Consider the following 10,520-nt stretch of genomic DNA (forward strand, 5'->3'; position numbering starts at 1 on the left):
GGTTCAGTGAATCCTATACGTAGAACATTGTCATGTCTTCCTAGAGGGAACCATTCATGAAAAGTGCTCTCCAGGGCAGACAGCAATGAATTTGGCAACATTGCACAATAGACTACATGGCTGTTTCTGTGCCTGAAGCACGCTCTCATTGTAACAAGGTGCAAGGCTGTTAGTGTATGTCCACAGAACATGAGACCCATGACACATTTTCCTTCACCTTGCTTTTCCACTCACTCATTTCTGACAGATCATTGCATATCAAAAAACAAATATCTACCTCATTTCTTTACCATCTGGGTAGGACTGTATTGCAGGTATCTCAATAATAATTGGATCCACATAAATAAATATACCCTGAGATTGGACCTGTGTCATTTGAAATTACCAAAAGCTTAATTCTGCTATCTCTTCAGCAGTAATTCTCAAAGCAGGGAACACAGGCCCATGTGCTTCCCTCTCCCAGATAATACATCAAGGCAAATTAATATTTGTGCTCCCATTTTCTTTCCCAAAGCCTAAGGAATGCTTTGCTATTCAATCATGGAACTCTAAAGAATGGAGTCTTGGAATCCTTCTCAATAAAAAAAAGAACTCTAGACAATCACTGCTAATAAATTAAAATTGATATTTGACATCTACTGTGAAGCCTACTTGAACTCCCTGGTCTGGCCAGACTCTTTTTTGTATATTCCTTCTCATTTTATTTTTTTTAACCTCTCTAATATATTTTTCATTTACATTTCTCATTATTACTTAAATAATGAGATGAATATTTGCCTCCTCTCAGGAAGGAGAGAGTGTGTTTCAAACTTTCTAAAACCCAATAACAAAGATGGCTATCACCTCCTCAATTTCAAATAACATGAAAGAAATTTTCACCTCAGACAAATGTAATTTACTTCAAGATGCAAGTTTTTCACTCTGCTCTCACTACATCAACTTGGACTGCAGAATCTTTTCTTTTCTGATAACACCATGTACATCTTTTTTACTTGATCCCATTCCTATGGCTCTTTTCTCTATGTCTGGGATACCAAATGGTTGGCAATGTCACTAATCTTAATAAATTAGGTCACTAATCTTAATAAATTCAGCATCTTCAGTACCACCTTCATATTAAAAGAAAAAACTTGGACATCATTTCTCAATTACTAATAAAATATGTTTGTGAGAATTTATGATCACTTACCTGTGGTGCTTACAAATATAAGCACCCAAAGGGTCAATGTTAATTCTCTACAATTCATGTTTTGGATTCTGCTTCAAATGGCTTCTCTAGAAAACAGAATGAAACAGATTCAGCCAAAGCTTTCAGGCAAAAGCATACCTATCTTATGAAGGTTTAAAAATCTTCTGGCACACATATTTTTTGAAAACCAACCTAGAAGATTTTCATATTCCTTAATATAGTAACCAATTCTCAGAACTTTCAGCCATATAAAATTAATAAAATTTCAAGACAATGAATTTTTGCTTCTGGAAGACATCCTTAATAATTCATTTTTCTGACACAACAGAACCTGATGAATTTCTTCCCTGGTCTATTAAATCCTGCCTCCAAGGTCAAAGTTGAGAACAATAGTACTGCTAAAAATATTACCATTCTATGAATAAAAAATGTGTGACATGCTGAGCTATGTATGGCAGTTCTGCCCATGTAAGAGAATGTGGGTGTGTTTTCACATCAAAATGCTCATCATGACTTGTAATGAGATCTTCATTCAGGGGTTGAATTTTTAAAACTCCATCTTCCTTGCTCAGGACATAGGTTTCCTAAGTCTAGGAACTAAGTCTATTTTGTTCTTCATTGTGTCACTATAATCCAGCATGACTCCTAGCATACCCACAGCACTCGCTAACATGTGTCACTGAAGCATAGGTGTTTGTATGTGTGTGCGTGTGTCTGTGGCTGCCCATGTGAGTTTACTTTAGGGAAATGGAAAAATAAAATGACAGTCTCCTATACTCCAGACCCCTCCTTTACATTGACCATGACCCGTGGAACAAAGAGCTGCATTAAATTTGCTTACTACAACCTCGCCTTCGCACTTCTGATTACAACTTTGAGAGCCCATTGGAGGAAGGATCGCCCACAGTGGAGACCATTCAGAGTCTAAATACTGCATAAATAACACCATGTTCCTTGTTTAACCATCCTGAGTGCAGGGAGCACAGCCTGATGGCAGAGTCTGGTTTCAGAAACACACAAACCTGGGCTGCCACTCCAGTTTGAGTCCTGACAAGCTGTGCAACTTTGGGCAAGTCTTAGAGCCTATTTGCTCATTATCAAACCAGAGATAATAAGAAGGCCTGCCTCTGGAATTATCCAGTGATTAAACCATCTAAGGCTTATGCAGACTTCCTGAGTTCATGGCAGCCTCTCAGCCCAGAGTAATTTCCTCTCACCAATGACTACTCACCTTCCATCCTAAAAAAAAAAAAGAGGGTTGTCAATGCCTAAATCCAGGATAAAGCTTAATGGCTAAGCTGCCAAAACATTCATGTCCATACTTATGGGAAAACCATCAAATATTTGGTGGAATTTCCAAGAGATAATAATCAATAATGTAAAGACAAAAGAGACAAGTATGAATGGAAAGTACCAACTGTGCATAATCAAATTAGACCAGTTCTAGGGTTTGAAACCTCCCCCACTACCTCCCCACACAGTTGTTATTAACTCTGCCTTTTCTTTTATCTTGGGTAGAATAAAAAATGTTATTTCCTTTACATCACTACTCTGGTTAAGGCTGATATAACGTTATAAAAAAGCATCACTTAAAAAAAATTCGATGTCTACCAAGATACAAAGTTAAAATTAGAAGACGAGTCAGCAAACTAACTCTGAGTTTCAATATGAAACATATTAAGATTTCAGTATACGAAGAATAGGATCCCAGTATACAAAAAATAGTTGGTATTTGCACAGCATTCTGCAAATGTGGGTGTGTGTATATAAAATTTTTAATGTACTTAAGTTTTATGTGTGAATTTAAGAGATTAAGGTTATATTAAATAATAAATTCATTTCCAGAAAAAAAAACTATTCTGATAAATGTAAAGGGTACTCTAGCAAGTATTAAAAAAATAGATATAGAAGAATATAAATATTAAGTGTCTTACATGGAAGAATTTTAAGGGTTTTTTATTGTTACATTTAATATCAATATTTATGCTCTTCCATAACTCTTGTTTCTTTCTTTTTAAATTATTTTTGTGATTTCTAAAGCAATTTACACACAATGTAGGACATTTACAAAATGAAGACTGGAAGAAGAAAATATTCCCAACATGCATAATATTTTAGCATGTTTTCTTGTACTTTTTATAAATGTTGTAACATAATTAAGATGTTTAAATGATTGCATATCCTGCATTTCCAATTAATATGATATAATAAGCATTTTTCCTGTGTCACAAAAGTCTTTGTTAAAACCGTCCTAATTGTCACCTAATATTACTTCATGTGAATATATTATCATTTACCAGATGCATTGTATTATGAGATAATCCTATGATCATCTTCACGGGTAAGGCAGGATGGCTCAGTTTTTTTGCAACATGAACTCAGGTGCCAGCCTGACTGGATTTGAATCTCCATTCTACCCTCTACCAGTTGAACAACTGTGGGCAACTGACTTACCTACTCTGTGCCTCAATTTCCTTATCCACAGAAAGGGATAATAATACCATCTCCTGGAGCTGATGTGAAGGTTAAATGAGTTACTATTGCAAGTGTCTGGTGAATCGTTAATACCACTTAAATGTTGTCTACATTTCTTATTATTTCCTGGGTGTTACTTGATGGCAGAACAGTGATTGAATTGAAGACTACATTTAAACCTGGCAAATGCATGCTCCCAAACTGCATTCCAGCAGTGCTGCAATAATTCATATTCTCCCACTCAATAGCACAAGACAGTATCTATCAACTACACCCAGGAGATCACTGAGCAACTTTACTTTTAAAATCTAACTAGACAGCCAAAATAGAAAAATGTTATCTCGTTGTTTTCTGAATTTGCATTTATTTAGGTATAAATGAGGCATATATTAATCACTTATTATCAGTCATTTTATTTTCATGTTTATGAACCATCTCTTGTCTTTTGTCCAGTTCTCAGATGTTTGTCTAACTTGTTGTTTACTTTCTCTCTTTTGTTATGCTAATAGATGAAAATATTTATATTGATGTAGTCAAACCCATCATTCTTTTGCCTGATTACAGGTATAAGCCACCGTGCCCAGCCATGATTCTTTCATTACTTTTAAGTGTAGAATATCCTTTCCTCTTGGTGGTGGAATAGATGCTTATATATTGTCTTCAATTTTATGGCTCAATATTGTTCTGTTTTGTTTTTACGTTTAATGTTTTTTATCCACAAACAATTAATTTTCTTGTTTGACATGAAGATGGGGTGTGACTAAACTTTCTTTCCTCAAAGAACTACTAATTACTTCTCTATTGTCACTTAAATAGTCCTGTATTTTCCTTATGGTTTGCTGACATGAGGTTATAATGCACAGGTCCTCCCTGAGCACTCTGCTGAAAGTCTACCACAGCAGGCTTGCCCAAGTGCAAACACACACACGTTCACACACACCAGTACCCCTCTGCCCTCCCACCTTTCCTTTGTCTACTCACAGCACTTATCACTAACTGACGTATTTTCACTTTATGCCTGCTTGTTTGTTATTTGTCAAATTATTGAATGAATTAAATCCATAAAATATATACAATTTGGAATCTAGGTGATCATCTGATCCATTGCCACATCTGCATAGTGCATTTTTGAAATGCTTTTTAAATCATGAAATCTCGGAAAGTGTGTTTTAGCAACTAATGGGAAGAAGCAATTCACAGAAACACGTAATGTACAGGGAAAGAGCCATTTCAAAGCTCTTTCTAATGAGGAATCCAAGACTCAAGGAAGTGAAATGGCCAGCCCCAGATTACAGCTAGTCACAGGGACACACATGAATCAATGTAGACACCTCAATATAAGTCACTCATTAGCAACACATACAATCGAGCACCTCCTGAGATGAAGTGCCCCGATGAAAATCATAACACCAATGTTTTCTTAAATCTAATATTTTCCTCTGCAGTGTTCCATGCATAGACTTTTTACTCAGCCTGCATGATGATAAAACAACCAAATGCAGAATGGAGAAAATGATCTTGGCCATCACACGCACACACACTTAAATTCTAACAAAGAAAGAATTTGTGTGGAATTTGGCTTCTCATCTGTAAGGCCAAGAAAATCAACGCCACCTCATAGTCCTTGTCACACACGTGTCTGTTGTTATCAGCCTTATGCTTCCCCCCAAATCTGCCTATGCCTGTGCTAATCCTGCCACTTGAGCCACCCTCCCCACTTCTCCCAGCCACCAGGTCCCTACGGTCCTTGCAACTTGGCTCAATATTTGCCTTTTCAAAGAAGCTCTCCAACTGCAACGGCCCCAAATGGCACATGCTTTTGTCCAAGCCCATCTCCATCACTCCGCAGGCATCTCCATCACTCACTCCTGCACTAGCTCCCACTCTCCGGTGAGGTCCCTGAGGGCAGGGACCCTGCCTTTTCAATCTGTGTTCCCTGACCAGTTGTTCTTTGCCTTTGGATGTGTATTTGTGCGGGGAGAGGGAACACACTGCCCCCAGAACTTGCACAAACCCAATTCCCCAAATTTACCCCCCCAGCCCATCCAAGGCCCTGAGGTTGAAAGGTGTGCTTCCAATAGCATCACTGTGTATGACACAAAATGGGTATTTGCAAAAGTCTTGAGAATAGAGCAAGAGAAGTCAGGGAAATTAATACAATAATCTTGGATCTCTACATCTGGCTGCAATTGTCCCCTCATTAATTTATCTGACAACTGCGATGCAACTTGCTCAGCATTTTAACTTCTGAAGGCCGGGCAGACTAAACACAAAGAATCTGGAATCAGAAAAAAGTAGGTGTGAGTCTGGGATCTACTACTTAGTAGCTGGAAGCTCTTGGATAAATAGCTAAGTTCCTCCTCCCTTTTACTAAAGCATAATAATGGTTCCTGCTTCATGTGGCCCTTAGGAGGATTAAGTGAAAATAAGATATCTAAACATTTTCTATATTGTCAGGCACATAGTAAGCATTTAAAAAATGACAACTATTATTATCATTTATTTCCGTCTTTCTCACCTCTCCAGAAAATAATCGGGGATATTTTAATTTCTAAAACTATACTTTCAGAGAAAGACGGAATGCTGTCTCATCAATTATTCATTCGTTTTCTCTCTCTCTCTCTCTCTCTCTCTCTCTCTCTCTCTCTCTCTCTCTCTCTCTCTCTCCAACTGATCTTATTTTAGGAATGTTCCCTTCCCCTGGCGGGTGAGGAGGGGGTGCCGGTGGCAGCAGCACCCACCCTTACCTTCAGAGCGGCGTCCCCGAGGCTGGGGCGGGGGCGGCAGCTCCTCCTTCACGCCAGGTCGCGACTGCGGAGGCCAAGTTCAGAAAGTAGGTGAAAAGCAGCGATCCCACCTCCTGACTACTGTGGGACGCGAAAGAGAGGTGTGATTAAAGAGATAAGGCACCCAGAGAGGGCTACGAAAACAAAAGCAAAAAAGAAGAAGGAAAAAGTACAAACAAAATGAAAGAAGAATGTCAGGCGTCTGGCAGCTCCTGGCTGCGAACCCAGCTCAGTGGAGGCTGCAGGTGGGCACGGTTCGCGGTCAGGCGATGCTCCGACTCCAGGCGCGTCGCGGTCTGGGGCGCTCTCAGTCTGGGGCGCTCCCGGGCGTAGACTGCTCCCTGACTTGAGGTACTCCCGGTCTGGGGCTCCTCCGGTCGTGGTGCTTCTCGCAGAGTGCCCCAGGACCGGCTCCTCCACCCAGGCACGGCGCCTGGAGTTACCGGAGCTACTGGATCGCGCGGTCCAACTGGCGCAGCTAGAAAACCCGCGCTTCGCTCTTCTCCCACGGACGGCGTGGACCCCAGTCCTCTGGCCCTTCCTCCCCAGCGGCGCCGCGCGGGTCCCGGGAAATCCCGGGCGGTGGCCAGGTGACCTGCAGGGCCGGGAGGGGGCGCGCCCGGGCCGCTCCCACGCACCCTGCTGGCCGCGGCGCATAGCAGAGGATGCCAGGAGAGAGGATGCTTGGCTGCAGCTGTTGCCCGGCTCTTCAAGGGAAGAGGAGAGGAGGGCTGGGGGAGGGAAAAGGGGTCTCCCAGGGGAGCCGAAGGTGAGACAGGCGCCGCGTCTCAAGGACACAAGTGCGCCCCAGGCTTTCTGCTTTCCCAGAAGGATGGGGATTCACTATGGGAAGTAATAGAGAGGGGTGCAATTGAAGTCAATTTTTTTTTTTTTAAGGAGGCCAAAGGAGAATGTGTGTTTCCAGATTTTTATTGTGTGGCAGAACTGTTATTAAACAAAAAGGAAGAAGGAAACCCATAGCTGACAGGCGAAAGGTTTAATGAGACAATGATTTTCACTCTTTTTACCCAATCAAGATAATTCACCATATAATAAACAGAAAAAAAGTATGTAATTATCTCAATGAATGCAAATAAAAGCATCTGACAAAATTCAACAGCCCTTCTGAATTAATAACGATCAGAAAACAGCGAATAAAAATTATCTTTCTTAATCTGTTAAAGAACATCTATAAAAAACCTACAAGTAACTTCATAATAATGAAACATTTTGCTTTTTCCTAAGATTAGTGATGAGATAAAGATTTTGGCTCCCACCTGGGACAACTGCTTTGGAACAAGTGAAGAAATAAAAATAAAATTAGAAGGCGTAAAGACTGGGAAGGAATAATTAAAACTACTGGTTTTAACAAAGAGCATAATTATATGTAGACCAACCTTTGAAATCTACACACCAAAAAAAACCCTAATAGATCTAATAGACTAATAAATCCACACATATAGTCAATTGATTTTTTGCCAAAGTACCATGTCAATTCAATGGGGAAACAGTCTTTTACAAACATTACTGTAACAGCAGAGTATCTCTACAGAATAAGCAGAAAAAAGAATCTCATCCTTGCCTTTTTCTGTATACAAGTATTAATTCACAATGGACCACGAACCTAAATATAAAAGCTAGAAATATAGATATTTCATAAAAATACATAGAAGACTATTTTCATGCCCTTGGACAGGCAAAAAAATATATTATTAGCTAGGACACAAAAAACACTAGCTATATGTGAGATAAATTGATTAATTAGATGTCACCAAAATTTAAAGTATCTACTAAACAATAACATCGCTTAAAAATGAATAGATAAGCTGGAAACATTCTCATTTTACATCTATCTGGCAAACAACGTGTATCCACAATATATATATATAAGTCCTACACATCAACAATATAAAAAGAAATACGATTTAAACAGGGCAAAAGATTTTGCCTTCACTAAAAAAATATATGAATGGCCAATGAAAACATGAAAAGGGCTCAACATCATTAGCTGGGAAACTTCAAGTTAAGACCATCGTGATACTCATCTAACACCCATGAAAATGATTAAAATATAAAGAAACTTGATAATACCAATTACTGGTGAGACAATGAAGCAACAGAGCTCTCATACACAAGTGGTGGGAATGTAAAATAGTATAATTAGTTTGTGAAACAATTTATAAGTTTCTCTGAAAGTTTAATATGCACCTAGCTTATGACCACTCTTAAGTGTCAACCAAAATGAAATAAAAAACGTATGTCCACAAGTATGTTCATAGAAGCCATATTCATAATACCAATAAACAGGAAACAACCCATATGTTCAGTAACAGGAAATACAAAGCAACGAACTACTGACTCATGCAAAACACAGATGAATCTTAAAAATATTATTGAGTAGAAGTAGCTAGACTCAATACCATATGACTTTACTGATATGAATATAAAGATATGACAAAACTAATCCATGGAGTTAGAAATCAAAACAGTATTCGCCTGGTAGCACAATGGAACTTTCTGGGGTGATGGAAATAATATCTGTCTTGTTTTGGCTGAAAATTACACAGTGTGTTCAACAGTCAGAAATCATCAAACTGAACACTTAGGATCAATGTTTTATTGTATGCAACACAAACTTGATTCAATTATAAATAATTGATATTTTTCTTACAATTCACAGTCATTTTCACCATGATTGTGTGGCAGACATTCAACAAGTTTTGGCTACATTTGTTTTATTCACGCCACCTTGTATAGCAGGAGAAGTATATATAACTCTCACGGTACAGAGGAGGAAATAAGGTCAGTGGTGGTGCTGGTGTGAGTATCCAGGTCTTCTGGTGGTTTCTTGACCTCATTATGAGTGTACAGCCCTGAATCCTGAGCCACTGCAGCTGAGAAAGCCCTTGGGGCCCAGCTTCTCCATCCTCCTATTTATCAGTTGCAGAAACTGAGCCCAGGGAGCTCAGGTGACTTGGGAAGTAGTTTGTAAGTTTAAGAAAAGGGGTAATGGAGAAAAGAGCTCAGCAACTTCAGTTTTCCCCAGGCCAGCCCTATCTGAGGTCTCTGAAGTGCTTCTGTCTTCCCACATATTTTCACAATTGGCTCTAAACCCCATCAGGGTTAGCAAGAAGTGTTTCTTCCTGGGCTATATACACGGCTCCCATCACACTCTTCTCCCCATCCCTCCCAGAGAGGCACTCGGCATACATTCAGACAATGTAAATATTGAATACTTGCAAAGGAGCTTATAATATACAAGGTTAAAACATATTTTAAAATAAGAAATATGGGGCAAACTGAAGCCAAGAAAGAGATCATTACAAATTCCATGTAATGATGTTCTATGTGCCTGTTGTAGAAAAAAACCAAATTTAGCTCTGTGCTTTCAAGTAGCTACTGTAAAGAAGAAAACAAATCAATCCCAAAATTTCCTGTATCCGTAAATCAAAAACACACTTGCCATTCTAGATGGATGAAGAAGCAAGGATAAAGACACATCTATTCCTGAGATTGAGACTGGGGATAATTTATTCTTTAGTGGTCCTCATTGAGAGAAGTCAGAGAACATAATAAACATTAAAAGAAGTATAGTGAAGTGTCATAATAATAACTATTGCCATTTATTGAATTCTTACTCTGGTCCAAATTTTTTTTAATTTGATTAGCACAGAAACTTCAAGTTAAGACCATGAAGTTAAGACAGAAATCCAAAGTGTTTCATATTACTAGTTATTTTACTTAAAGAAACTAAACTTTGGAGAAGGTAAGTATTTTCTCAAGAACACACGGCTGGTAGGCCTAGAGAGGATGGCTTGTTGATTCCAAATACTGTGATATCAACCAGTTAGCCATACAACACCTTTTTCATTGACCAATATTTTAGTAATTCAACAAAACTAAATGGTAATCTACAGAAGTAAGGTAGCCAGATTTAGCAAATAAAACTACAAAATGCCCAGACAAAACGAATTTTGGGCCTTCAGATGAAAGTTCGCTGTCTGAATTCAACCTCAATAGGTGTCCTGATATTGCTTTTCTTTTTTCTTTTTTCTTTTTTTTTTTTTTTT

General features: G+C 38.7%; 1 protein-coding gene across 6 annotated transcripts in view; it reads right to left on the reverse strand.

Moving 5' to 3' along the window:
- IL18R1 (interleukin 18 receptor 1) overlaps positions 1-7,094 on the reverse strand; it is a 41,590-nt gene extending 34,496 nt beyond the window's left edge. For 2 of the 6 annotated variants that reach the window (XM_037745471.1, XM_017547853.2), the window contains exons 1-2: positions 6,412-7,084; positions 1,190-1,275 (exon numbers count right to left, since the gene is read on the reverse strand). In XM_037745471.1, coding sequence (XP_037601399.1) covers positions 1,190-1,247 — 58 coding nt within the window. In that variant the 5' untranslated portion in view covers positions 1,248-1,275; positions 6,412-7,084. Of the gene's footprint in view, positions 1-1,189; positions 1,276-2,420; positions 2,429-6,411 lie in introns of all 6 variants that reach the window. The other 4 variants (XM_017547855.2, XM_037745468.1, XM_037745469.1 and 1 more) reach the window with 4 other exon arrangements.
- Positions 7,095-10,520: the final 3,426 nt, after the last annotated feature.

The sequence above is a fragment of the Cebus imitator genome, unplaced genomic scaffold (assembly GCF_001604975.1).
Source record: "Cebus imitator isolate Cc_AM_T3 unplaced genomic scaffold, Cebus_imitator-1.0 Scaffold202, whole genome shotgun sequence".
Taxonomy (NCBI): domain Eukaryota; kingdom Metazoa; phylum Chordata; class Mammalia; order Primates; family Cebidae; genus Cebus; species Cebus imitator.